Here is a 27,590-nt window from a genome sequence, read left to right on the forward strand (position 1 = left end):
GCCTTGGGGATCCCCGAAGACTAAGAAATGTATTTGGTTTGAGCTTCCTCTTCCTCATAGGATGAGCAGAGTTGGTAGTATGGCAAGACGCAGATGGCAGCACCGAGGACTCTTTTCCTGTTGCAATCTGAACCTGTAAGATGATGGCTTCTGTCCCCTCCCCCCCCCCCCCCGCAACTAATGATGGCAGGTCAGACAGCTGGGAGTTGGGGGTTGGCAAGTCCTTTCGTCTTGAACAAACAAGTATCCCTTCAGGGGACACAGAGTTGAAGTAAGGTCACCTTTCCCTGCAAGGAGCTCAAAGTAGTACTGAAGGGTGTCACCCCCCCCCCAATGTCCTCAGAGCAACTCTGAAGGAAAGGATAAGACTACAACCATGACTGTCCAAAGTTAAGTCATGGTTGTAGTGGAGATTTCAGCCCAGATTCTAGTCCAACCCTTTAACCCATAGGTTTTCAACCTTTGTGGGTCTACGGCTCCTTTGACCAACTACATTCTTTCTGTGGCACCCCTGTGGGGCTCAGAAGCCCAATTATGTCACCCCTTGCCTGCAGAGCCAGCAGCCTCTCACCCTTTTTTTGAACACCCTTATGGAGTGCTCCCTCAGCCTCTTCTCCTCCCCCCTCTCCTTGGGAATCCTCTGGGCAGCTGCAGCTACCACCCCTGGTCTCTGAGCTGCCCCCCTCTGCCCCAAAAAGAAGTGCTACCTCACCCTGCCCCACAAGGGCCTGGGAAGCACCCCCTAGCTAGCCCCAGAGGCAGCATTCACCTGGGGAGCTGCTGCAACAAACAGCTGTGCAAGGCTTTGGGAGGCAGAGACGCAAGAGGGCATCAGAGGAGGGAGGGAAGGAAAGAGGCACAAAGGCCAGTTTTGCCCACGGCACCCCTTGCCATCATTCAACGCACCCCAGGGTGCCACAGCACACTGGTTGAAAACCACTGCTTTAACCACTCCACCCTCTCCTTCCCTTGTAAGCGGCAGCCAGGAGCTCTGATGACTGTGCTGGAAATGAGATATGACCCACCTGTGAACTCTACAGCTGCTTTTATCATGGGCTACGCTGTCTGAGGCAATTGAACCTGTGGCCATCTAGGTGTTGATGATGGGAGCTGGGAGTTGAGCATCCCCACCCCTCAACTGAAGGATCTTTTTCCACAGTGGCCCATCTTCCTCTCCCTCCATTTCCCACAGTGGAAGGTCCAGACTTATTGTGAAGGGAGAGCCTGTGTGGAATAACTTAACTATGTTGCGCTTTTGTTAACACAGGCTGGTACCTAAACCCCAGTCTAACTTGAGGAGTTGCACGTTGAGTATAGGATACCTCTATGCCTGCAGGAGGCAGGGTATAAATAGGTTGAATAACACAATTCCTACAATAATTGTGCTTTCTGGCCCTTAAAGTAGGCATAGCAGAGGGTGGCAGTCCTACTGGGTTGGGTGTTGCTCAAAAAAATGTCACATTAAAGCAATGGCCTTCCAGATGTTGCTGTGCTAGAATCATCATCCTTGACCATTTAGCATGTTGCCTGGGGCTGATGGGTGAACTGCATGTGGAGGGCCCCTGTTTCCCAGCTCTTCCTTCAAAGGTTTCTCAAATCTCGCCTTCCTTTCTGAGGGATGGGCGTAGGACTAAGCTACAGAAAAAGTTTTATTGGACAAATGTTTTTGGATATGCAAAATTGTCCTTTGGGGACTACAGTAAGTGCCAGGCTTTGGGAGACAGCCTTCTATGAGCTGTTGAGAGAATGTTGGTGTAATGTGCCAAAAAAGCTCTAGAATTTCAAGGAAGAGAGTACTAAAAGCTCAGTTAAATAGGACCTCAGGGAATGTAGGTGTTCCAAGGTGTTGCAGTTCTTCTGTGTGTATTGCTGGAAATGCAGTTAAATGCACCCCTTGGAAGTGAGCTGGCTTTTGCTTGGAGGATGAGTTCCCTCTTCTGCCTCATCACTGCACATTACTGGCAGGTGTTTTGTGTGTGAGAGAGAGGGGGGGGGGAGATGCTTCTCTACATTGAGCTGGTCAAATGCAGCAAACCCAAAGCAAGGAAGTCCAAGATCTCTAGTGTCTTTTGACATATGCATTTAAAGTGAATTACCAAGGTAGTGGTTTTATTATTGTACAAAAGTACTATATTCCATAATGAAAACAATTTGAAACAAGACTGCACAGAACATCTAGTAGAAGCATTTGCCTTCAAGGCAAATGTGTAACTTCCTCATGAAGGAAGCAGCTCAATGAGGTGAATGGAAGAAGGAATGAAAAACGTTTTCTCTGGCATTGTAAGAAGGGGTGGGTGGAAAAAGACACAGATTTTGCTTTCTATAAGAGGACTGGAGTTTTTTCTGGGGGTACCAACAAGATGGCACTTTGCCCCAAGGCATATATTGAAAGTCTCTGGTCAACGGTCTCACTCTAAGGGCATGATCAGAAAGGAAAAAGGAATGCAGAGGTAAGAAAGCAAGTGCTGGTTGGTGATGGGACCAAGTTGGTCTTCTTGCCATTACAGGTGACGTTCTACAGTGGTGCCTCGCAAGACGAAATTAATCTGTTCCGCGAGTTTTTTTGTCTTGCGAAGCACGGACTTTGGAAAAGCTTCAAAAATCACCAAAGTCTTCAAAAACCTCAAAAAGGCTACCACACCGCGTGCTATGAGTTGCTCCTCGAAGTCAATGCACGGTTTTAAGAAAAAGGAAACAAACTTGCAAGACAAAGGAAACAAACTTGCAAGATGTTTTCGTCTTGCAAAGCAAGCCCATAGGGAAATCCGTCTTGCGAAGCATTCATCTTGCGAGGCATTCATCTTGCGAGGTACCACTGTATATTAAAGAGGAGCAGGGAGTAGTCTTGCTAGACTTTGCATCGGTATGTATGATGGGAAAGAAATAGGAGCTTGGAGAATGTTTACAAAACTGTGAAGGTAGGGTTTAGACAGAAAGTGATCACTGCCACCACTGTACATGGTTCAAAGGCACTGCTTAGCTTGGCTTAATATGCTGCTCCATCCTGCTCTCCTTTCAACTCAGGCAGCAGAGGCCAAGCTAGGGCTCATAGCTGTGTGATGATGGTTTTGCTTGGAGGGTCCGGACAATCTTGAAGCCACGGACAGCCAACACAACAGCAACAGCGAAGGCCACAATGGCCGCCCCAGCAAAGAAGCCCACAGCGATCTCTGCTCCATGCAAACTGCAGCCAAAGCCCCTGTAGCCTTTGCTCTGGTAGAGGTTCTCTCGCTCTTTGCACAGAGAGGAGACATAGATCTCGTGAAGGCGATGGTAGTAGAAGTACAAAGCTGGCACAAGACCAATTGCAATGGCCACATCCAGAATGGCCTCCGCTATCAGCCAGGCTGGGCAATGCCAGGGCACTCGGAAGAGACTAGCCACAATCTGGAAGCAGGCAAAGGCCATCAGCGCCCCTCCAACCGCCATGGCCACCTGGGCCGGTGGCACCTTGAGTTGGTGGAACTGAGCATCCAACTGCTGTGCCTTCTCCCCGTCAGCTCCACTGAGGCCACTGTAGGCCCCGCCGTATTGGTAGTAGTAAATGCTCCCCAGACTGAAAAGACCAGTGTAGCCACCTGTCGAATTGTAGGAGACTGAGCTGCAGATAACAATCAGCATGCAGAGGAGGAGCTGGAGCTGTTGGCAGCAGGCTAAGAAGAAGCAAGGGCAGAGGGGTGTTGTTAGTGCCATTTCTCGTAACGCTGTGGGGCTCTCAGCCTGTGTGGAAGATGGAGAAACGGGGAAGGCACTTGGCCCCTCCAGGCCCACTCATAGAGGTCAGCTTTGTGGGTGGATTGGATCCCAAATCTTACTGGGGTTAAGGGAGCATATCTGAGCAGGCAGCGACTATCCTTCCTTCCATGTTTCTGCCAGGGCATCTTCTGCCCCAATGCCACATTGAAAGACTTTTCATACGTGAGGTTAGTGACCTCAGAGCTCCCCTCATGTTTCACCCTTAGTTTTAGGCCAGGGATAGGGAACCCCAGGCATCAAATATGGTTTCCTGGGTTCCTCTACATGGCTTTTGGGACTTCCCCAGACCATGCCCCATGCAAGCCTCACCTCACGCCCCTGCAGTGTTTTACCTGCTGCAAGAATGCCCCCTTGAATTCTGATAATTTATCTTACTCCACTGGTGGAGACACAGGGAGAGAGGGATGTGTGAATAAATTAACATTTGTTGCCCCACCCACACTGGCCATATGGCCCCTGTAAAGTTGACTAGAATGGAATATGGCCCTTGGGCTGAAAAAGTTTATTCACCCCTGTTTTAGGCTGGGAGGAAACTGGGGTGACCTGGCAGCCTCGTGGGTGCCACCTTACTCCCTGGAGGGAGCTTGTGTTGACCACAGAGGCCTGAGGATTGTGAAAGAGCAAAGTGGTTCAGTCCAGGTGGGGAAAGGCCGTAGGCGTATTAAGGACGTGAGCGGGCAGCAGTGCAAGCCAAGCGGCTGGAGTGGGCCCTGCCAGGCAAGGCGGGGTGGGGGTGGGGAACCTGCCCATCTGCCTTGACGGCTGAGCAGCACTCACTCATTGCCCCCCTTGCCAGCAAGCTGTGGGGCCACAGGCCTGTCCCTCCCTACTTTGGGGCAGCCTGCGAAGGGGGGGGGGTGTCAGCGTCGGGCTGGCAAGCACCCCGTCCCCGCGAGGCAACAGCCTTTTTGCCCGCCCCATCAGGGAAGCTGCCAGTGGCCTCGCCCACATCGAGCTCACCAGCAGCGGGGGAGGAGGAGGAGCTACAAACGCAACCCCCCCCCCCATCGCAGCCCGGGCTCCTCATCCCACGAGGGGAAGGGGGCGTGTCGTCGACATCGTACCGCCCTGACCCACCCCATTGCGGGCCAGTAGGGACATCTAACCCGGCCCGGGCCCTCACCTCTGGCCGTGCACAGGGCGCGACATAGCGGTTTGTCCAGAAGGCCGCCTCCGCCTCGGGCCTCGGCAGGGGCGTCCCAAGAGGCCAGTGTGGTGCCTCGGGAGGGAGCGGGGCGGTGCTGCTGCTGGTGCTGCTGCTGCTGCTGTCGCCACGGCCACGGCTGCTCTCCTACCGCCACCACCGCCGGCCGGTCGTGACGCCAGGCCCGCGGCTTCCCGGGTCTCTTCCCGGCGTCCGCCATGGCTCGTAGCCTGGTGGCGCGCAGCGAGGTCTGGGTGGGGCGTCCCAGGTGAGCGCGGCGGCGCCGCCTCCTGGGCGGAGATTGGCCGGGGCTGGTGTAGGTGGGAGGCAGGTGTCCATGTCGCCTAGGAGCCGCCGCCCGACAGAGGGGGCTCGTCGCTGCCGGCGCTTGCCGAGGGGCGCTTCTCCAGCAGCCGTCGAGGAAGTCAGGGCGGGTCTGGAAAGGCCCAAGGCAGTCCCTGGACAAACCGCTATTGCTGCCCGTCCAGGCCCGATGTTCGGTGGTCCTGGTGGCCGCTGGCCTTCCTGGTCCCAACACAAGATGGCTTTTTTAAGGATGTAGCGGGAAAAGATGTCCAAGGGCGCCAGGGCTTCTCCGCCATAGGTGCGCCCCTCCCTCCCCCGCCCGACTCAGCTGCTCGCCCATTTCCCCAACCAAGCACTGCCCCACTAAGCAGCGGTCTCTTGGCACTCTTGGCCATACCTGACTCTGGTAACAATCCAGGATTAGAGGGAAAGGAGAGAATTGGAGATCCTTCTCAGCACCCTGATGGTGGCACTGCCCTTTGCAGTCTTGGATGGTCTCCCTCACTGGCTTTGTGTTGATTCTGAGCATCAGGGGGTGCAGAACTTCCTCATTCTTGTGGGACTGCACAGAAACCACAGGACAGGAAGGAATAGAACCACTGCCACTCAGTGCTTGTCCATCCATGGCTCACCCTCTGCACATCCAGTTGAGCAGGACTACAAAAAGAGCCTAAGCCCATGGGAAGGGCGTGGCTGCTGCCAGCTAAAGCAGAGGCTAGATGATCCTCTGTTCTGAAGGTATTCATTCATTCACTCACCTGTTCAGCTAAATGCAGGAGGCAGGGATGAGGAACCTACAGCCCACCACAAAATCCCTGTCACCATCAGGCATGCTGGCCAGAGAAGGCTGATAGGAACTGGAGTCCATCTTGACACCAGAGAAGCCCAGCAGATGGATCAGGCCAAGGTGAGCCCCTGTAGCCCAGCATCTTGTTTCCAACAATGACCAGTCAGACACCACTGAGAGTCCCACAAGCAGGATCAGGATGTTGCCCACCCACAGCAGCTCAGATTTGCCTCTGGACATGGAGGCTTAATTCAGTGCTCATGGGTATTTGCAGTTGCTAGACTTCTCCTCCTCCATGACTTCATTTTATGATCCTGTTTAAGCTGTCTGTCTGCAAAAAATGCAATTACTTTTGGTACCTTCATTATTTTGAGCGTGGAACAATTACTCATTTGCTCTACCCAAAAGTAACAAGGGGAAGGGATTTACTTTCTTTCTGTCTTCTCTTACACAAACATAACCCGCTAATCTGGGCAATATAACTGTGTCCCATGATTTCAGAAAAAAGTTACAGTCTTTGTATCCCAGGGGTTCTCACCAAATGCAGCTGGGCCAAACCCTAGAAAGCAACGGAAGCCCATCCAAGGAGGAGACCTTTTCTGCGTTCTCTCCTCCACCTGGCTTCACCACCTTCCTCCTCTGCTTTCCAGCTGGAATTTCAACCAGAGGCTCTCTCGAGAGATTCTCATCCCCAGGTACCATTATCTTGGCTGAAGGCACCTTGTATCTCAAGGGTAGGCAAGAGCAGAGAGCATTGTGCCACTATGGCTTGATGGGAGGAACCTTTCACTTACTGTCTTCTTTATATTTCAAGTGGTTGTCGTGCCAAAGGCCTGCCTCCTCTCCATGGCCTGAAGTTCCATGATGCCTTCATGGTGAGGGTGAGGCAAGCATGGGCTCAGGTGTGTGTGAGTTGGCCATTGGTATCTGGGTTCTGAGGGCTTTGGGGAAATGCTAACCTAGTGGCCAGCCAGTGCTTCTGCTCCCCCCCCCCCCCACTGCATTTTTCTAGCCAGATGGTATCACTTCAGGTGAAGCTGGCGAGATTTGTCTCTGATACACTTCTCCCTTAGCTCTGAATCCTTCATTGAATTATTTTGATGAAGGAGGAAGAGGGGTTCTTTTGCATTTGGGTACTGGCATTTTATGGAGGCCTCCTCCATAGCAATTTGTGGTCACTGATTCAGCATCTTAAGAAATGCTCTTTGTATTTCTGCTCAGGGGCATTTTGTCCATCTAGGTATCTCTTGGAGACTTGTGGGACCAAAGGACTTTAAGCAGCATTTCTAGAGGCAGAACTTCTGCTTTGCACAATGAGAAGGTCCAAGTGGAATGGTGGAGGCTGCTCCATTAGGGTGAATGGAGTGCAACCCTACCAACCTCACTCTGCCCTCAGCCAGCCCCACCTGGACTTGTGGGTGGGTGGGGAATATGGGGCTTTAACCGTTTTGTCCCCTGTATAGACTTGATTTAGATGGTGTATTTGCATACACACATGCTCAAGCCAGCAGTCTGCATGCCTGTGTTTGGGTAGGGGAACTTCCAAGGCCCAAATCCAAATTGGAACCATAGCAAGGAGCAGACAGATAAAGCTGCTCTACCCTGACACCATGGTCATGTTTTGGATTGGGGCACCCAGCCTGGCAACGTGTAGAAAACAAAAAAACCTCCTTCATTTAAGAGCACAGATTCTGTGATAAAATAATTACCAGTATCCTGTTGGAACACCATCACCACCCCACTCCCCTACAGATGTGTACATTGCTAGCTGGCATTGGTGTATTGATTACCATCTTGGTTGCAAAATGTACTCTGACTGCTAGAAAATTAAGAGCCAGAAAAAAAGGAGGGGCTGTGTGTGAATGGGATGTGCTTTTGCTCTGTTATGTTTGTAGTGTATAGGCACTTGTTTATATGGAGGGTACATGTCCCCTTTGCTTCTGAGAGAAGTTGTACTTAAATTAAGCACGAGGTGTTTTTATGCAATACTGTATGTTAAGAAACCTGCATTTTCACATGTATTCTATATTACCATTTTTGTATTGAATTGTGGTGGCCTATGGCTTTGAACAAGAAAGAGATACTTTAGTTGGACCCTCAGGGCAGCCTGGAGCCAAAGTTATGAGTCACATGCTCTGGACAAACAAAGCTGTGTTGTCCCTCCCTCTGGGCCTTGCTAGGGACTGCTGCTGGGATTTTCCATGAAACTGTAAGAGGGAAGGTGGAAACCGGTATAACCAAAGCACAGGGTATTTTGCGGTTATCTGGATCTGAAAAGACAAAGCCAGAAGGAACTTGTGTGCCACATAGATGGCATCCTTGCATCTGATTTTAGGAAGTGGGAGGAGACTGGGCAGCAATGCCACGTGGAAAGGATGTTAGGACGTATTTGTAGCAATGTCATTGTGGGAAGCTCCCTGCAAGATTTGCTGTTCCAAATTTGAATGATACTGAAGCATAAAACAAACATGATTTGTGCAACTCCTGCTCAGACTGAACTCTCTGGGAAGTGTTGGCTGCCCTTGGTCTCCATTCTCAGCTGGTGCCCCCCATGTTCATTCCTCCAGGCTGCCACTTAACAGACACATTCCCTTTTCCTATCCTTACATCTTCCATAACTCTTTATGAAATAAAATATTCTCTTGCATTCAAATAAGCCCCTTCCCATCTCTGCCAAGATTGTCACAAAATGTCATTAGTGCATTGTGCATGGGAATGGGGGTGTCTAGTATTTTATCTGAAACTGCTTGACTTCAGTGTTTGATTACACAACCTCTGGAGATACTTTTGTTCATTCTGTGGGTTCTTAAGATACATTAGTTCTCACTGGTTGTAACAAGCAGCATTTTCAGCCACAGTGAATGGGATGTTTTGCTTTAACATTATTTCCTGTAGGCTGAGCAAAATCATTAAAACATCAGCAAACATGTTTATAGCAGAATGCTCTCCTAATTAGTCATGGTTCCTTTCACTTTAGTGTCCTTTCATGTGAATTTGGCTGACTCTTTCAGTAGCAAGCAGGTGAAGGGAGGGCAGCAGTCAGCCTGTTTAAAGGGCATCTTCTTAGATTTCCATAACCTGCCCTACTGTGAGGTGGGGTCAGTAAGGTGCATGTCCATGAAAGGGGCAGTAAGCCTGCCAATCTTACCATGGAACTGGGGTGGAGAGAGAGAGACTTAATTTATCTCTACAGACACTATAAACCTAATGGGGGAACAAGAGCTGTTGGGAGTGTTTATGCTTAGAGTCCTTCTGCCTTATGCTCTGCCTGCACATACATACAAATAAATAAATTGTGTATCCCAAAGACACCACAAGCCTTCACACAGCAGCTTCATTCCAAAGAAACCAAACCCATGGTATGTGTTGGGACCCCTGAAACTTTACTGCTTGGAGATTGGGTTGCACATAACAACACTTCCTAGAATCTGCAGAACTTTCTGAAATTCCACAAGTTTTGATTTTGAGATAGGCAATTGGCACAATGTTATTGTAACAACATCAGCTTCCTTTGAGTCCATCAGCTTCTATCATATTTTTCCATCTTTTTAATGTATTTATTGTATTGTATTGGTATTGGTATTGGTATTGGTATTGGTATTGGTATTGGTATTGGTATTGGTATTGGTATTATAAGGTTGCAGGGCAAGTAAGGAAGGCACAAAAATAATGGTTGGTATTTGATGCTAGTTCCACTCTGAGCAGACCCACTGAAGCTAATGGTTATAACTAACTTAAATTCATTCAAGCTGATGGAAGGTCATGTGAGGAAGACCTGCTTGGTAGTGGCTATCAAGTTCAGGAACACACTTCCTGGGAATTCAGCTACCACCAACATCACCCCAACTTCTTTCATCTGCTTTGCATGTAGAATGTGCCAGGTTCAATCCCTTATAGCAGGCTTCCTCAACCTTGGCCCTCCAGATGTTTTGAGAATATAATTCGCATCATCTCTGACCACTGGTCCTGCTAGCTAGGGATCATGGGAGTTGTAGGCCAAAAACATCTGGAGGGCCGAGGTTGAGGAAGCCTGCCTTACAGCATCGACTCAGGAGAGTATACATGCAGAACTGCAAAAAATGCTAAAGATCTCTTTCAATAAAAAACCAGAGGCCTACCTCCTGGGAATAACAGATTTGGATATTCCACAAAAGAGGAAGGGTATCTTTTTATATGCGACGACGGCAGCAAGAGTTTTGATTGCAGCAAAATGGAAGAGTAATGAAATCCCCTCTATACAAGATTGGATCCAAAAGCTGACAGAATATGCCAAATTAGATGGTTTATCAGAAAAAATAAAGAATAAATCAAAACAGGAATTTGTTTCAAAATGGGAGGTTTTCAAAGAAAATCTGAAAAATAAATATAGTAGTTTAAATTCTGTTGCAGCATTCGAGGAACTTCAGTAATAGTTGCAAGGTAGATATAAGAAATTAGATTTATTGAGAATAAGTTTAATTATGATAAAGGTGTGTATTGGCAATAAGTAATATGAATTTGAAATATGGAATAGACAGGAGGTTGGGTCTTTAGTGTTAAGACCAATAGATGTTTTATTGTTTGCTAAGAAAATTATGTGTCTATGGTTATTTTTGTAATTTGTGTGTAATTTGGTATTTGTGTTATTTTTCTTTTTTCTGGTTGTATAAATAAAAAACTTTATTTATAAAAAAAAGGAAGCCTGCCTTACAGCATCACCAGGTAGGGGTAGGAGAGAACCTCCCTTCCTGAAACTTGGTGAGCCATTGCTGCCAGTAGCTGCAGGCAGTATTGAGCTAGATAGACCAATGGTCTGACTCTCAGGCAGCTTCCCATGTTCCAATGACGAGTGAAAATATTTCTCTTTCATTGGGTACTTGCTTAGAACACTTGTTTCGTTTTGTTCTCCTTTCTGTGATTTTTGCTGGTGTTTATACTGCTCTAGCATTAGGTATTCCTTTTTTTTGTATTTGTTTGCTCCCCCAGACTTACCATTTTTGGTGCTGAAATAGCAGCAGATGCTTCTTCTAATACCCAAATGTTTGACTGCAGTCCTGTAAGATGGTTGCTGGTGCTTGGGAAGGGGAGCAGGTACAAAAGACAAGGCTTTCAGCTGCAGCATTACAGAAGGATCCCTGTTGCTGGTTCTTTCAAATCATGGCATTTTGCTTTTTCTAGCAGCCCCTTGAACTGCCTGAATGTTCCTTTGCAGTTTCGCATTCAGTGAAATGCAGCGTCATGAGCCAATAACTCTTTCTGTGCTGTTGTGATTGCTGTTGTCATGTCTGGAATAAACTTTGCTAGATCCTGGCCATTCCTAGAAATCTTTGTACATCAACCTTATTCTTTGGACCAGGCATTCCAATGCTGGCTTTGATTTTAGTTGCATCAGGTATTAGGCCATCTTTGGTTAACCTATGTCCTCAGGATTTAATTTCTGACATGACAAATCTGCACTTTTCATTCTGTTTCAGGTTCCTCGCCCAATACCTGTCTGGAATTGGCTTCAGGCATTCTTGCTGATGTTTACCTACTATGATGTTGTCAGTTCAACATATGACACCATCACACAGGGGGCCTCTTCAGTCATTACCATTAAGTGGCTCTTGAAAACATTTCTTGTTTTGTTTGGCCTTTTATTGACTTTCTATGTGAGTTAGTAATGTAGTTGCTGCTGCTTTACTGTATTTAGTGGTGGCTGGTTTAAACTAAATGCTCCTTTTAAAATATTTTATTGTTTGCTAGCTTTTGTAAAGTTAATGTGTAAATGTATTAAAATAAATAAAATGGCAACTGGATCAGCCTTTGGTACCTATATGGAGCTGAAGCGATACCAAATGGTAATTAAGAGAAAATTAATCACTAATGATCCAAATGTCCTAAATGGGAAGCATGAGAGGCAGATCCTGCAAGAAGGAAGTTTCTGATTAGTAGCCTTGAAGAGCTGCAATGACACTTGGCTGTTCTGCAATCCACAGCATGAGCCAGTGTGGTGTAGTGGTTAAGAGCGGTAGACTCGTAATCTGGTGAACTGGGTTTGCAGCTCCGCTGCTCCACATGCAGCTGCTGGGTGATCTTGGGCTAGTCACACTTCTTTGAAGTCTCTCAGCCCCACTCACCTCACAGAGTGTTTGTTGTGGGGGAGGAAGGGAAAGGAGAACGTTAGCTGTTTTGAGACTCCTTCGGGTAGTGATAAAGCGGGATATCAAATCCAAACTCTTCTTCTTCCTGCAATTGCATACTGTGAGAGGAAATTTCCACCAACTAGCCATTCCTAAACTTGAAAAGAGAAGAAAGGAAATATGGACAATCTAATATGAGGGTGGTCCATTCTGACAGAGGATCTGTATTCCAGTTTCGGGGGTGCTGGAGGTTCTCTGCCTTCAAAGTTTTGGGAGATAGGTCAGTCAAGAAATTGATGGGCAAAACTTTCAGAAGCGGTCCTTTAACCATGGTAATGACACCCAGTAGTTGTCCTGGTTTTTGCATAAAGTTCTTGGGGAAATATTTTGGCTATGTGGGGAACAAGCCTCTGAAATGCAGATGGTTTTAATGAGGATCCAGATACACCATCCACATTAGAAACAATTTCCAGCCAGTGGAAACTCACTATGGACTGTTACGGTATATGGAGCAGAGCAGAGTTGCAGTTATGTAAACTGGGGAGAAGGAATCCAAGCAAGAGTCACAGGGACCACAGCAGAAAGGAAGAGTCCAGAACGAAGTTCAATGGAGCACCACCCTCCCCGCTCCCTGCCAACAGCCTGTGAGTTTCTGAGGAAAGTACACATCCCTCAATCTGAAATCTCTGTTGTGCCATGGGAAATTTGTGTTTTCAAAATTATACACACAGTGTGCCTAATTCAAGGAATGTGTTTAGCTGCACCCAAGCAACCGGCTGTGCGGTTTTATCCCTGACTATGTGGAATACAATTGTTTTTGCTATGCTATGTGGAGCCGGAGGAGTGGCTGGAAACCTGAGGTGGTTGGTGCCTGCCCTGTTCCTGGCAATTGCGTAAGAATGACACCTGAAAAAGTGGGTGACATATGTGAAAAGATGCCCCTTGAAGTCATCCGAGAGCCTTCCTGTTGTTTGCTTGGCACCTGGCTGCTCCAAGGCCATGGAGGTGAAGAGGGCAGAGGCCGCTACACAACAGGCCATGCAAGAGGATGAGAATGTGAAGTCACTAACCAAACATTGGTGATGAAATTAGCCAATATTGACTTGGCTTCAAAGGAGGGGGGGCGGGAGGGGGGGTGAAAGCTCTCCACAAATGGGAGAAAGTGGTTCCTGCTGCCTTCCTTTCCCCTCCCTTCCCATTGCACAACGGCTTGCTGCGGAGAGTCTCATAACACAAGTCATGGTAACCTTCCCCACCCATCAAGGCACGGAGTTCATTGTCCTCCATGGGGGGCCCTGTGCAGATCTTTGGTGCTGGATAGAAATAAGGTCTCTTACTGGTGCAGCTTGACGGCAGATAGAGAAGGGAGTTAAATCCAGCTAAAAGAGAGTGAAACCCAAGCACTGCAAAGGGGAGAGAGGAATGGGGGACCACCACCACCCCGCCCTAGTCTATGAAGTGGCATCTCTTGATAAACAAAAGGCTGGAGTGGCTGCTGTTCGGTCTGCAAGCAGGAACCTCCCTAGAGCCAGTCCTCATGTTTGGGGAGGAAGGAGGCGATGGAGGCAAACCCCCAGAAAGTGAACGAAACAGCCAGAGGATGCTGTGGTGGCTGAAAGCCTGACGGGGAGGGGGGAATTTCCCAAGGTAGGCCTTGCAAAGAGCCCCTTAGACTGCAGCCCATTTGCCCCTTCAAGAGCAGAGAGGCAGCATGAGCCACACCCACTTGCCCAACTTCTGCTTCCTGCAGCAGCATCACCAGGGCCCCTGCCAAGCTGTAGGTGCCTTCCTGGTAGGCAGAAGGGGAAGGGGAGAGTTTGTGGATGCTGCCGGCTGTGCTGTGTGTAAAAAAAAACTCTGAGGATGGAGGAGACTGGATGGAGGATGGAGCCTGGGTAGGAAGGTGCCAGAGAGTCTGCTGCTGGCTTTGCACTTCTGGGGTCGAAGGAAAGGGGAGCATCTGGGATGGGTTACTGGAAGAGCTGCTGATGCATTCTGTGTGCATTGCGGGGAATCTTTCTCCCACGGTGCTAAATAGACCCCTCACCATTCTCTGTGCTCTGTCCAGGGATTCCTCCCCACAAAAGAGGTTTCAGGTGGTGTTGCCCCCATAGCATGCCTGTCGCCCAGCCTTTCTGAGGGGAGCACTTTCTGGAGGCTTCTTGGGCAGCACCTGTGAGGTCCCAAATGTTTAGCAGTCCTCCCTCCCGCCTGCAGACTGCCAGCCTTACGTAACTCAGGCTATCAGTTGATGGAAAGTTGAACCAAAGGGCTCCTGTCGACTGAACCTTGCAAGGTGACATGCAGAGTCATTGCTTGCATCAACTGGGAGGGAGGGAGGGAGGGTGCCTTGCCAGGCACATTATGGTGGGGGAGAAATGTCTCAAGGCCAGCCTCGCTCTGCTGCAGCTACAGCCTGCAGAACTGGGCAGATCTTGGCACCAGCAACGCTTCAGGGCAGGCAATGGGGAAAGGAGTCACAGAGCCTGACGCTTGAGGGTGAGCCTGATGGCGCCCAAGAATTGGCCTTGAGGGACAGGTGTTGACCTGGCACTGCCAGTCATCCTGTTCTCTGTCCTCAGTGTTGTTCTGGCTGTGGAAGAGACCTTGTGCCACTTGCAAAGCTGGGAGGGGGGCTCCTTGGCACAGAAACACTATTGGTGCCAGCTAGAGAAGGCAAAACCTGTAATTATGGGTGCCTTGCAATGCCAGTGACTATACCTTGATCAACTATACTGACTGGTGGGCATTGTTTGCTCATGGGTGCTTTCTGAGCCAGGCTGTTCAGAAGCTACCAATTTCTTTCTCTTCCTCTAGGCCCGAGGTAGATACACATCCATTAGCTGCTTAAGCTAGCTCTCCACCACTCCTCCAGCAATGAGATCTGCCTCTTTGCTGGAGATTAATGGGGTCCTCGCCAGGCAGGTACCCTTTGATCTTCAGCTGCTGGGGGTGTGGTGGGGCTGGCTGCCTGTGGTTGGAGGAGGGCGGTAGGACTGTTGTTGCTATCGGGACACCTCCTCTTCGCTTGCTTGCGTGCGTGGATGTGGGTGGGGGGGAACATTTGGGACTCATTAGTGCTTTGCAACGTGGAGCTGGAGATGATGGGATGAATGCAGCTGATTGCATCAGGCCAAGACTGCCAGGCTAAGCCTTGGACCACTGAGGCACTGAGGAAATTAACACACCCCTCTCCACTGTGGGCACCCAGCCTCTGCAGGCCCAATATTCTCCAGCAATGAGGGTTGCAATCTGGCTGCCCCTGGTACTGGAGGGGTGGCATACTCACCTGACCTGACAAGGGCAGTCTGGGAGGGCCCCTACCCCAATTTTGTGCTCGCACTTCACAAACGGGATCAGTGAGCTGTGGGGGTGTGGATGGCAGTCGAAGGGTTAACATTCAGGCAGTGTTTGCTCCAGATGTTTGGAGCTAGACTATTCCTGAGTTGGTGTGTCTGTGTATCCTGATGGGAGGGGGGGGAGTGCAGCCCTCCCTATCAGCCAATCATTAAAGGACTCCAAGCTGACACCCAGTTCTTGGCTGGGAATCTGCAATGGGGCCCTGTTGTGCTCCTGCCCGCCTATGCCACATAAAAGGGCCCAGGGAAGGCTCTGATCTCCCCATTCAGCAGCTCCAGAGCAGGCAGAGCAGCCTGCCAGGTTCATCAGAGGTGCCTCGTTCGCCCACCTTTGCCACCACACAAAGCTGCAGCTGCTGCCACATAGGTAAGAGGCTCCTTGAGGTGCCACCTGTAAGCCTGACGGGGTCTGAGCTGGTGTCCACGGTCCCTGGGATGGAGTCCTCTGCGGGGAACAAGCACCGCATGAAGGGCTGCAACAAAGTGGCTGAGGCAGAATTCGGGTGCTTTTCCTGGGACACCCCTGACCCAGCATGTACACCCTCCGGAGACCAGGAGTGACCTGAGCAGACACAACAGAGAACCTGGAGGTGGACAATTGCAAAGGGGCTGGCCTGGCCTCTTGGGCCAGCAGAGGCTCTGGAACAAGGAACCGAGGAATTATGGCGTCTGTGGAGAGTGGTTTTGACATCTGTGTAGTTTGTTCCAAGAGGAGCCAGGACTTGAGGTGGCTCGGGGCGGAGGGTGCAGGCTGGTTTTATCTTGGGAGGCAGGTGGCACCACACCTGCAATCAAATTTACTGCCATATTATGATTATTGTCTTATTCTGGGAGTACAGAGAGGAAATGACTTTTCAGCCAGTGTGAAGAGGTTCCTTGGGCTTTTGCAGCTGGCACAGACTCCCTAGTTGTGCCCCTGGCTCTCATGTGCCCTTCTTGCCCAGGGAGCCACGAGCTGCCTCTCACTCACCTTGCTGCTTCCTTTGCCACATCCCACCAGCTTTGCCTTCTCAGCTCTCTCCAGCTGTGCCAGATTCTTTGGGGCGAGACAGGGGGACAGAGGGGGGGAAGGGGGCAATGCAAGTCATAATCCTCCCTAGGCAAGTGCAGGGCCCCTTCCCTTCTTTCTCTCCTGGTCCAATGTTTGCTGGGTTTTCCCTCAGTGTTTTACAACAACAGTGGCTGACTCAGCCCTTGGATTTTGCCCATAACATCCCTTGGTGGTGATACTCAGGTTCTGGTGACACTGTTTGGGCTTCTCAAATGGCATTTGAAATTCCTGACAAATTATTCCCTTTTGTTCTTAAATCCGTTTCTATAATTAATCAATTTGACTTTTAAAAAAATACCGTAATCATGGCTTAAAGACAAACAGCCTAAGACACTTTACAAGATTTTTCATAGTAGACCAAAATTCATTTATACAGTGGTACCTCAGGTTAAGTACTTAATTCGTTCCGGAGGTCCGTTCTTAACCTAAAACTGTTCTTAACCTGAAGCACTACTTTAGCTAATGGGGCCTCCTGCTGCCGCCGCACCGCCAGAGCATGATTTCTGTTCTTATCTTATCTTATCTTATCTTATCGCACTCATCCTAGCAGCAACCCTGAAAGGTAGGTCGGGAGAGAATGGCTTCCCTGAGGTCACCCAGTGAGTTTATACTGGAGATGAACTCCAAAGTGAAGAATGGGGGTGTCCTCCCACCTCCAGCACTTAGGCACAACTAGATAAGTATGTTTTGAAAGAGAACTCGGTCAAAGCCTGCCCAACACACACAGTGGTGTCTTGTCATTCATATGCCAAGTACATACTGTCCCTACCACTGTGGGAAGGAGGGCACAGAGGGAAAACACATTTCCCTCATCCAAGTTGGCCTCTGGCCCAACTGCAGTTCTTGCCCCACTCCTCGCACATCTCCACCCCCTTTTACCGGCTTCCCTGCTGTGAGGCTTGATCAGGGTCCTGCTAGGGGGATGTGGCAGCTGACTTGGCTCCTCCTGAACTAAGAGCTGCCTGCTCAGGACTGGTGCTTCCACCTATGGGTGTAGCCAGGATTTTTGTTGGGGAGGGGCAGAATTGACATGATTGGTCAGTTAAGTATTTCTATTGTTTTACTTGATCTGGGGGGGCAGCTCCCCCCACCGTCGCTCCTTGGCTGCACCCATGTCTCCACCCAATTCTGCCATGGCAGTGGCCTTGAGCAGACAGCAGCCTTGAAGAGAGGATTGTGTAATCAGGGATGCTGGCCCACCTGCTCTTTACACTTCCTTTCCAGAGATGGAATCCTACCTGATCCACGTGAATGGCAAGATGTCCCCACCCTCCATCCTTGATGTCCACGTCAGCCTCAATGGTGGGAAGGGCCCTTCTCTTGGCAAGGGGAAAAACCGCAAGGCCCACTGGGCCGTCAGGGCTTCCGAAATGTCCAAGAGGACCTTCAACCCCATCCGAGCCATTGTGGACAGCATGAAGGTGGAGCCCAACCACCAGAAGCCCCTGATCTCTCTGTCCATAGGTAAGCAGGTGGGCTATTGAGGGACCATGAGGTGGGGGCTCCTGCCAATGCCCCACCCTCAACTGACATGGATTCCCCTCATGTTTCCCCACAGGGGACCCAACTGTGTTTGGGAACCTCCCAACAGATGATGAGGTCATCCAAGCGATGAAGGAGGCCCTGGATTCTGGGCAGTATAATGGCTATGCCCCCTCAGTAGGTAAGTCCTGGGAGATGCTTTCAATGTATGCAGCCCCTATTTTGCTTTTGCTGTAAAAGTCTAACATGCCAACTCTTCTGGGAATCCTCTGCACAGGTTACTTGTCTTGCCGGGAGGTGGTCGCAGGCTACTACACCTGTCCAGAAGCCCCCTTGGAAGCCCAGGTAACTGACCCTGACTGCTGCATGCATTGCCATCTGACCTCGATGCTTGATGGGGATGTTGCGAAAATTAGCTTTTGCAAACCCTGGCCAGGACCTCCGCAACTCACTGTACTGGAACTGGAGCTTGCTCAGAAAGGATCCTGGGCCTGGAATCTTTATTAGGAACCCAGGAAGCTGCTTTATACTGAGTCAGACAACTGGTCCACCTAGCTTGGTATTATCCACACTGACTGGCAACATCGTCTCTCATGGGTTTCAGGCAGGGAGTCTCTCCCAGACTAAGTTGACGCCATTGGGGATTTAACCTGGGACCTTCTGTATGCCAGCAGGGACCCCCACTTCATTCCAGGCTCCTGGCCAGGAATTTCCAGAAAGAGCCAGTGAAGAAACCTTTCCCTCCCACCTCCCTCCCCTTCTGTGCTTCTTCTGGGCTAGTCTTTCCTGGTAGTTGCTACCCGCCAAGCTCACGGCTGCCTGCTCTGCTCCCTCTTCCTTTGCAGGACGTGATCCTGACAAGCGGCTGCAGTCAGGCCATTGAGCTGGCCCTGGCTGTGTTGGCCAACCCTGGGCAGAACATCCTGGTGCCACGGCCTGGTTTCTCCCTCTACAAAACCCTGGCTCAGTCCCTGGGCATCGAGGTCAAATTCTACGACCTCTTGGTAAGCTGGGGCAGGAGGTGGCGCAGCATACCCTCCCCACTGCCTGCAGAGAGGCATGGCACAAGCAGGAAGACATGCAGGAGCTCCCTTGCAGGGCTCTGCCTGCCTCTCCACAGAGCTCAGCTGTAAAGAAGGGCTGCCTGTTGACCCGGGTTCAAGGCCTGGGGACCTGTTCTCCATCTCCCCTTCTTTGGACTGGGCCCAAACCCAGGCTGGGAGGTTTTGCAGGGTTCTTGGAAGAGAAAAGGGAGGTCAGTATCCTGACCAGTTGACAGTTGCTCCAACCGCCATCCCTTTTCACCTGCCCAGGACCTCCGGCCCACCCTGACCCCAGCAGGAAGCCTGGTCCATGGGCACCAGGCTGAGGTCCTGAGGTGGGGGCATTCCTCACCTCTTCCTCCCTTTTCTTCTCCCTGCAGCCAGAGAAATCGTGGGAAATTGACCTGAAGCAAATGGAGTCGCTGGTGGATGACAAGACAGCTTGCTTGATTGTGAACAACCCATCTAACCCCTGTGGCTCCGTTTTCAGCAAAAGCCACCTCCAGAAGATCCTGGCAGGTGAGGATCCCCCACCGTGTGTGTGTGTGTGTGTGTGTGTGTGTTTCTATCCCAGGCCTTGCTCTGGGGAAGAAAGAAGGAAACAGAGTCAGGGGGCTGACTAGATTTCTCTCTGTCTGTCTCTCTTAGTTGCCTCCAGGCAGTGTGTCCCCATCTTGGCCGATGAGATCTACGCTGACATGGTGAGTGAGGCAGAAGCACCCCTGGTCCCTCGGAAGGCCAAGCACAGCAGCTGGAACCCTTCTTCCCAGGAGAAGCCCCCTCCCACCTTCTGACACATGGCTGGGAAAGCAGGGAGTGGGGTGGGTCTGCCTGAGGTGGCTTGGTCTTCTCCCCAATCACAGCCAGCTGCACTAGCATCCCCCTTACCTGCTTCACACACCCATTAGGTGTTTCCATCACTACTTACTCTGGTATTCCTCCTTCTGCACTCCCTCCCCCCCCCCCACTAGGTGTTTGAAGACTGCAAATACGAGTCCCTTGCAAAGCTCAGCACCAACGTGCCTATCCTCTCATGTGGAGGCCTCGCCAAGCGGTGGCTGGTGCCTGGCTGGAGAATGGGCTGGATTCTCATACATGATCGCAGGGAGATCTTTGGGAAGGAGGTAAGTTAGCAGAACTCGGTGCTGCCCTGACTTTCTGCACCCGGTCCAGGAGCTGGTGTGATGGAGGAAAAGAGTTCATGCCCCTCACCACTTCACAGCCACCCTCTGAGCCTGATTCATGTAGACTTTGTGCCCCAAGGCCCACTGTCTGTGCTAGGATGTCAAGGAGGCAGTGTCCCCTGCCTCCTGGGTCTGGTCAGTGAAAGACTGCCCAAGATGCCCCCTACTCCAAATGGGCTCTGAACAGGAACAAGTTGGTTTGAGTAGCAGCTGCTTCTGGAGAGGGCCAGGAGATCCCTCCCCCACTTCCTGTGCCCTCTACACTGGTGTGAGTTCTGCACAGGTTCCCTCCATTGTACCCATGGTAGGATGCAGATTCTCTTTCCCACCTTCCCAGCTCTGCCTTTGGTTTGGGGGCACACTGAGCCACAAGAGGGCTCTTGGTGTGACTGCGGAACAGGTTGGGCGATTTCACTCTCTTAGATCAACTTGGGGATCAGGTAGTGCCCCTCCCTACTGAGCTCTCTCTCTCCCCTGTGCATCTTTCAGATCAGAGATGGCCTCCTGAGGCTGAGCCAGAGGATCCTGGGCCCCTGCACAGTTGTCCAGGGAGCTCTCAGCCGCATCCTTCGCCAGACATCCCCGGAATTCTACCACAACACCCTCAGCTTTCTCAAGGTACATCCCTTCTCTTTGAAAGGAAAGGGAGAAAAGAAATAGGAACAACACACGCATAAGTAAAAGCAGGACTAGACCAAAAGAGCTATTGAAAACAGAGTGCTCAAGCTTCACAAAGCCCCTCTTGCTTATCTCTCCCAACTCCTTGGAGGGCAACAGGGATGCTCCCCAGCCCATAAACACCACTTGGGTGGTGGGAGTGGACAATGTGACTCCTCTCACCCTGGGGAGCTGCACTGGCCTGGAGGGGGCAAGGAGGTGCTCAGCACAGCACCCACAGCCCCTCCCTGTTTTGCCCTTTGGAACTGATTGGTTCATTTAATAATCCAGCTTGGCATGAATTGGTCAGTGAAACTGTTGCAGTTAAAATAATGTGCATATTAATGAAATCTCTGCATAGATTCCTTTTTGAGATTCCATTGATATGCTAGTTCGGAAGGATGGACCTCAGCTCAATGGTAGAGCAATCTGCTTTGCACGCAGAAAGTCTGAGGTTCTACATCTCCAGGCAGAGCTTGATGAGACTCTCTCTCTAAAACCCTGCAGGGCTGCTGCCTGTCAGTGCAGGCAATACTGAGCTGGATGGGCCAATGTTACAAGGCAGTTTCCTATGCTCCTGTGAATGTTAGGCATCCCTATTTTATATTTATCCAATGCAGTAATATATACTATTCCCCACCACAGAGCACATCAGAGCCAAACACTGTGTCAAAAGCTTTGCTCTTTTCAGCACTGGGAAGACCCAATATTCATGGCAGTGAGCATGGAAAGAAATGACAGCTGCGGGATGGGGGGGCACTCTGGAATGCACACACCAGGAGCACTGGGAAAATAACACAGTGCAAGTGTGGACACAGCTGGCAAGCAGGTCACTTTTTTGTGGTCCCATCAGTTCCCCGGGTGGGCAGGTTTTAATTCATCAACAATGTGCCCTTTTAAGCCTTTATCCATGGTGAACGTGTTGGGTGGTCCCAGTGGGGACCCTGGGATGCTTGTGCCTGCAATCTGACCTGACTCCTCCTCCTTCCCTTTGCAGTCCAATGCTGACCTCTGCTATGATGCCCTTTCCACTGTCTGCGGCTTGCAGCCTGTCCGGCCGTCGGGGGCCATGTACCTCATGGTGAGTGGCTCCCTGTCACTTGCAGAGCTTTGACCCTGAGATGGGCAAATGCCAGGCAGATCATCCCTAACTCTGTGTTTCCTCCTCTTCCTTGCTGCAGGTGGGCATTCAGATGGAACACTTTCCAGAGTTTGAGAATGATGTGGAGTTCACAGAGAGGCTCATTGCTGAGCAATCCGTCTTCTGTCTGCCGGCCACGGTGAGCATCTTTATTCGCAAGAGAGTTATGGGAGGCCCTGGGAGTTACTGGAGCCCCGGGAGCTGTACTTGGCAGAGAAGAGGTACTCGGCTCGGCTCCACTTTCCTTGGGCCTCTGCTGCTCAGCTGGCCCCCACCTGCCTTTCCTCTCCTTTAGCTAGTCTTTCTTCTAGATGCTTGTGATTCGCAAGGCACTCCCACCATGCATGGCATGAGGGGACATTGCTTGCATTTCACAATCTCAGTGCCAGCTGGCTCAGTGCCCACACCCCTGGCTGCTGAACAATGGCACCTTGTGAAGTGCCGTGAGGCTCCCTTCCCCAGATCCCCAGCCGCTTGCTCCCTCCTGCTACATGGGCCTTGGAGAATGGCCATTGCACTTGCTGGCAGCACCATTCCTTGAGACAAGCCTGCTGGATCAGGCCAATGGCCCATCTGGTCCTGCATCCTGTTCTCACAGTGGCTGACCAGAAGTCTGTGAGAAACTGGCAAGCTGGTTTCTCAGCACTCCTTGTGTGGAACAACAAGCAAGGCAGAGACCCTCCACAGGTGCTGTCACCACGTTGCTTGCCCTTGGTCGACTCTACACCGACTAGCAGCAGCTCTCCCAAATCTCGCTTGGAGAGAGTGTCCCTTTGCCCAGACTGTTCCATTGGGAAAGGCAGGGAGATCAGCCAGGAATATTCTGCATGCAAAGCAGGAGGTGTTGACCCTCCCCTTAACATGCCCACCCCAAACTCCTTCACATTTATCCTACCCGGTCTTGGTGTCAGAGTCTGGTGTGTGCAGGATTTCCAAGGCACCAGAGATGGTCCTTCGAGGCTCTCTCGCCACTCCTTAGGGAGTCAGCCTCGTAAAGGATCCACATGGTGGCTCCTGGCCCCTGATGCCATCTCAACGGTCCTCTTCTGCTTCCTCTGACAGTGCTTTGAGTACCCCAACTTCTTCCGTGTGGTGATCACAGTGCCCGAGGAGATGATGGTGGAGGCCTGTCGGCGCATTCAGCAATTCTGCGAGAGGCACTACGAAGGCGGCGAAGGATCCCAGGACCTGGAATGTGACAAGTAGCTGAGGGTCCCTGCCTGCCCGCCTGCCCTCCTGCCTGCCTGCCTGCCTGCCTCCACTCCTCCTGCAGGGAGTTGGGCTCACAGGGCCTGTGCCTCGCCAGCCCCTGTCCACTGGCTCAACACCACTTCTGTGTGCCACAGCCTCTGAAGCCCCCGCACAACCATGACACTTGCCTGGAAGTAGATCCCCACAGAGACACTCCTCCCCTGCAGGCCCCCTCCTGCCTGTGCCCAGGGCAGCCAAAGAACTCCAGCAGGCGCTGCTGGCACTGGGTGCTCCTGGCAGCCTCTGCAGTGGTGTGGTGTTGCTGGAGCCTCCCGGATGCCCTTGAGAAAGACCTGCCAGCCCTCCCAACCTGTTGTTCTGCAGAGACCGTGCTGAGTCCTGGGCTGGCACAGGCCACCGTGGGCACCCGTCTCCCCCTTTCCCCCACCCATGTCCTCCTGTGCCTGTTTGACATTCATAAGTTATTATACCTTTTGTATGAATAAATGCATGAAAAATACCTGGCCTTGTGACAAGATCTGGCTTTCTTTCCTCTGTGTGTCAAACTCCCTTCCAGCAGCAGCAGCCGCAAAGCAAAGGCCAGGGGAAGACTCAGGGAGGCCTGGGCACTGCAGGAGTTCTTGGGACTCCTGACCTGATATGGAGTCCCAGCAGGAGTGACACCTGCTTCTCGCTTTTCCATTTCGGCCAAGGGCAGTGTAGAAGGAAGAAGGGAGGAAGTCCCAGAGACATACCCATCTCCTCTTCTGAGTGTCCTTCACACCTTCAGACCTATAATCTGCAATGTAGTTTAATAATAATTTCCTCTTCCAAAGAAAACTCTGAGAACTGTGGCTCTGTGAAGGGAATAGGTGTCATCTAGCAGAGGTGGAGGAAGGGGGGTGGTGCGCCCCAGGTGTCACCACTGAGGGGGGCGGGGCGTGACAAAATGCCAGGCAGCACTCACCGCAGGGCCTGCAGTGCGCCTGAGCCATGCGTCTCTCCTGAGAAAATGCCCCAAATGGTCCGCCAGCTGCCTCCCCCTCAGCTGTAGGGCAGCAGAGTGGGAGGAGGCAGGCAGACTCCTCGGAGGCCCCGCAAAGCATCCTGCCCCAGGCGCCTGATTGGCTTGCTTCGCTGCTGTACCTAACAAGTCTCAATACCCTTAACAAACTAGATTGTTTCCTGGAAACCACGACTGTTTAAATTGGCATGATACTACTTTTAATGTATAGGAGCAGATGAGAAGTATAGTGTACAACAAGATATACCAGCACTGAGCAGTAAAAATAAACAAAGGTAGTGCCAGAAAGGCAAATAAAAAGTCATTCACCAGGTGTCAAGAGTTTCCTGAGGGAGAGCAGTCCCATTTCAGGGGTCCAAACATCCTGAAAGGTCCTTTCCTGGCCATCTGTACTTCACTCCAAAATGAGGTGCTTTGGGGCAGCACAGTTGTTAGTAGCCCTTTACTGCAGTAGTATTAGCCCTGCCTGCAGTAGTATTAGCCCTGTGGGTTAAACCACAGAGCCTAGGACTTGCCGATCAGAAGGTCGGCAGTTCAAATCCCCGCAATGGGGTGAGCTCCCGTTTCTCAGTCCCTGCTCCTGCCCACCTAGCAGTTCGAAAGCACGTCAAAGTGCAAGTAGATAAACAGGTACCACTCCAGCAGGAAGGTAAATGGCGTTTCCGTGTGCTGCTCTGGTTCGCCGGAAGCGGCTTAGTCATGCTGGCCCCATGCCCCAGGAGCTGTACGCCGGCTCCCTCGGCCAATAAAGTGAGATGAGCACCTCAGCCCCAGAGTCGGTCACGACTGGACCTAATGGTCAGGGGTCCCTTTACCTTTATTAGCCCTGCAACCTAGCATGGGCAAGTTCACCTCTCTGGAGATGGGGATATTATTATATTTAATCAATTATTATGGGAAAGTTAATCTAAAGCAGAATGCAAACTGGTCTAGTGTAATCGTTTTCTCAGTGAACTGGGCCTGCAATGGCAAAAAAAGGAGGTTGGGTGGAATCTCTTGTGTTGATTGAGCACCCATTTCCAGCAGTGAACAGCCAAACTGAGCAGGACTTAATCTCCACTCACCAGCTGATTCAGGAAATGGTTTGCACTGCAACCTCCTGCTAAAACAGAGGCCTCCCCCCTGCCCTGTTTTAGCAGAAGTTTCTATGCAAACTTGCATACGATCCCCTGCTAAAACTACGGCAACCCTCTCTTTTTTAGCAGGGAGTTCTGAGACACACCCATTCCTGAATCAGGAAAGTGTGTGCATCAGAATCTCGTACTGAAACGGATGGATTTTTAAACCATCGTTTTAGCGGGGGATCTATAGTTACACCTGCTAGGATGAGAAAAGAAACCATCTCTTTTGGAAGCACTTTGACATCCTGATTTTGGGACTTCAAAGTACCTTGCACATGACTTTGTTGTGCCATCATGTGATTGACAAGTTGGTGCTCCCACCCCACCAAATTTGGCCTGTGAGGCTGATTTGGATAAGGATCTAGCCCATGGAGTCACAAAGGTTTCCCTTCCTCCCGCTAATAAAAAGGTTAAGGGATCTTTGCATTTTCCCCTCTCTGCATTTGTTTCACAGTGATATAGGAAGCTGCCTTGTACACAGTGTCTAGCTCAGTTGTCTACACTGACTGAGTGTGGCTCTCCAGGGTTTCAAAACGAGGACATTCCCGGCCATACCTGGCGATGCTACTGGGGAAGGTGTGTTGTGTTTGAATGTGGAACAGCTTCTGCATGCCAAGCAGCTGCTCTGCCACACAGCTACAGTCTTTCCTCCTAAGAGAAACTTCCTGTTTAAAAGAAGACAATATTCTTACAAAAGGTCATATTTTACAGAAAGCTGTAAACACTGAGTCAGTTTATAACTCTTTATGTGCTTTTTAAATATGTTGACGTATTTTATTCAGGGGCTCTGGTGGCACTCCCTGGCAAATAACATATAACTCGGCTCCATCAAACATTAGCAGGAATCTCTCTTAAGCCCTGGCACAGGACCTTCCCACCGGCTTGGCACAGAGGCTGCTCTTCTCCTGCTTCTTCCAGCACTGCAAAGCAGCCCAGTCCAATCGCACTGCGTTCCTCTCCATTCCGACATTTCTGGCTCTCTAGAGTCACTTCTGGGCTGTTCTTCTGCCTCTCCTGGCCCTTTGATGGCAAGATAAAATTCCTGGGTAAACAGCCAAGGGCCTTGCATATCCTGTCTGGTGCTGGGTGAGATGAGGGCTGATTTGGGCCTGAGGGAAGAGCCCAGCCCTGGTAGGCAACCTCCTTGGGATGCAGCAGTGGCGTACCACATGTGGCCAGCCCTTGGGGCAAGGCAAGAATGACTCCTCCTAACCTCATTGTGGGCATCACACTGGAGGCAACAAGTGGACTTCATTTGCTGCACCCCTATGGCGCCCGCTCCTTGCAGAGGTCGTTGGATGGTCACCATGTTTGCCCTCTCAGCTCAGTGAGGTCCCGCTTGGTGGCATCCCAGCAATGCTGGAGCCACAGCTGCAGCAGGTCTAGGAGCAGGGTGAAGGAGAGCAGACTGAAGTGCCAAGCGCAGCCCTTCTTCAACCGCCGCCTCTTGGTCATGCAGCGTGAGGACGAGCACCAGCGGGTTCTAGGCGAACGGGTGGCTCTCCTCTGTGCATTCCCACTGCAGGGTACATGCCTCGTCCAAAAGTACATGCTGGGAGGAAGACCCCAGGGAAGGACAGGTGCAGACTGGAAAAAGTCTGAGCTCCCTCTGGTGGAAGGGGGTTGGTGACCCTTTGCCAGCTGCAAGGAGATGGAGGCCTGGGCGTGGCTCACCTCCTCACAGGTCTGGAAGGTGGCAGGCGTACAGCCTTGGCAAGGTAGCCTGTTGTAGGGGAGCTGGGCTGCTCCCCCTCAGAATTCTGTGCCCGGGGCCATGGCCACCGTTGCCCCCCACATGATGCCACTGGGATGCAGTGAGATTCTGGTTTCACTTGAGGGCATCAAGAAGGGGAGCACTGTGGAAGCTTTTCCATTGTTATGTACTGAGCTGAATCCTAGAACAATAGGATCCAGAATACAGCAGTCTGATTGGTCCACAGGAGCCACCCAATCCAGCTCCAGGTGGAAGTGAATCAGCAACCTGATTGGCCTGCAGGAGCAGCCAATCAGGCTCCTGGATGAAGTGAATCAGCAACCTGATTGACCTGCAGCAGCAGCAGCCAATCAGGCTTCTGGAGGAGGTGAATCCGCAACCTGATTGGCCTACAGGAGCAGCCTGGAATCAACCAATCACACGGGGCCCATTGTGTAAATAATGTATATATAGCTAGACATTTTGGGGAAAGTTTCATTCATTGCTACTATGAGCTGAATAAAGAGCATGAAATTCACACTCGACTCCA

The 27,590-nt window shown here is 50.9% G+C and overlaps 2 protein-coding genes and 1 long non-coding RNA gene across 5 annotated transcripts; 2 read left to right on the forward strand and 1 right to left on the reverse strand.

Moving 5' to 3' along the window:
* Window positions 1-2,824: 2,824 nt before the first annotated feature.
* Window positions 2,825-11,450, reverse strand: MARVELD3 (MARVEL domain containing 3). Of its 2 annotated transcripts, none has more exons than XM_081871743.1 (2): window positions 10,965-11,450; window positions 2,825-3,653 (listed from the first exon to the last, which is right to left on the reverse strand). In XM_081871743.1, exons 1-2 carry the CDS (start codon window positions 11,092-11,094, stop codon window positions 3,040-3,042), a joined length of 744 nt encoding a protein of 247 aa, XP_081727869.1. In that variant the 5' UTR covers window positions 11,095-11,450; the 3' UTR covers window positions 2,825-3,039. The 2 variants fall into 2 exon arrangements, with proteins under 2 accessions (XP_081727869.1, XP_081727868.1); XM_081871742.1 differs by lacking the exon at window positions 10,965-11,450 and adding an exon at window positions 4,880-5,553.
* On the forward strand, window positions 5,609-11,578 carry LOC309347304. The gene is made up of 3 exons (XR_014158898.1): window positions 5,609-6,113; window positions 6,522-6,688; window positions 11,447-11,578. It is a non-coding gene; the product is annotated as an uncharacterized lncRNA (long non-coding RNA).
* Window positions 11,579-15,633: 4,055 nt separating this feature from the next.
* TAT (tyrosine aminotransferase) lies at window positions 15,634-23,722 on the forward strand. Of its 2 annotated transcripts, XR_014158897.1 has the most exons (13): window positions 15,634-15,820; window positions 17,729-17,968; window positions 18,063-18,167; window positions 18,264-18,331; window positions 18,832-18,990; window positions 19,410-19,548; window positions 19,678-19,730; window positions 20,001-20,153; window positions 20,703-20,831; window positions 21,868-21,951; window positions 22,052-22,150; window positions 23,074-23,287; window positions 23,318-23,722. XR_014158897.1 is itself a non-coding variant. In XM_081871741.1 (12 exons), exons 1-12 carry the CDS (start codon window positions 15,649-15,651, stop codon window positions 23,215-23,217), a joined length of 1,545 nt encoding a protein of 514 aa, XP_081727867.1. In that variant the 5' UTR covers window positions 15,634-15,648; the 3' UTR covers window positions 23,218-23,722. The 2 variants fall into 2 exon arrangements, 1 of the variants encoding a protein (XP_081727867.1); XM_081871741.1 differs by having other exon boundaries at window positions 23,074-23,722.
* The last annotated feature ends 3,868 nt before the right edge of the window (window positions 23,723-27,590 follow it).

This window comes from Podarcis erhardii (assembly GCF_964252035.2).
Source record: "Podarcis erhardii genome assembly, chromosome: 7".
In the NCBI taxonomy this organism is placed as follows: domain Eukaryota; kingdom Metazoa; phylum Chordata; class Lepidosauria; order Squamata; family Lacertidae; genus Podarcis; species Podarcis erhardii.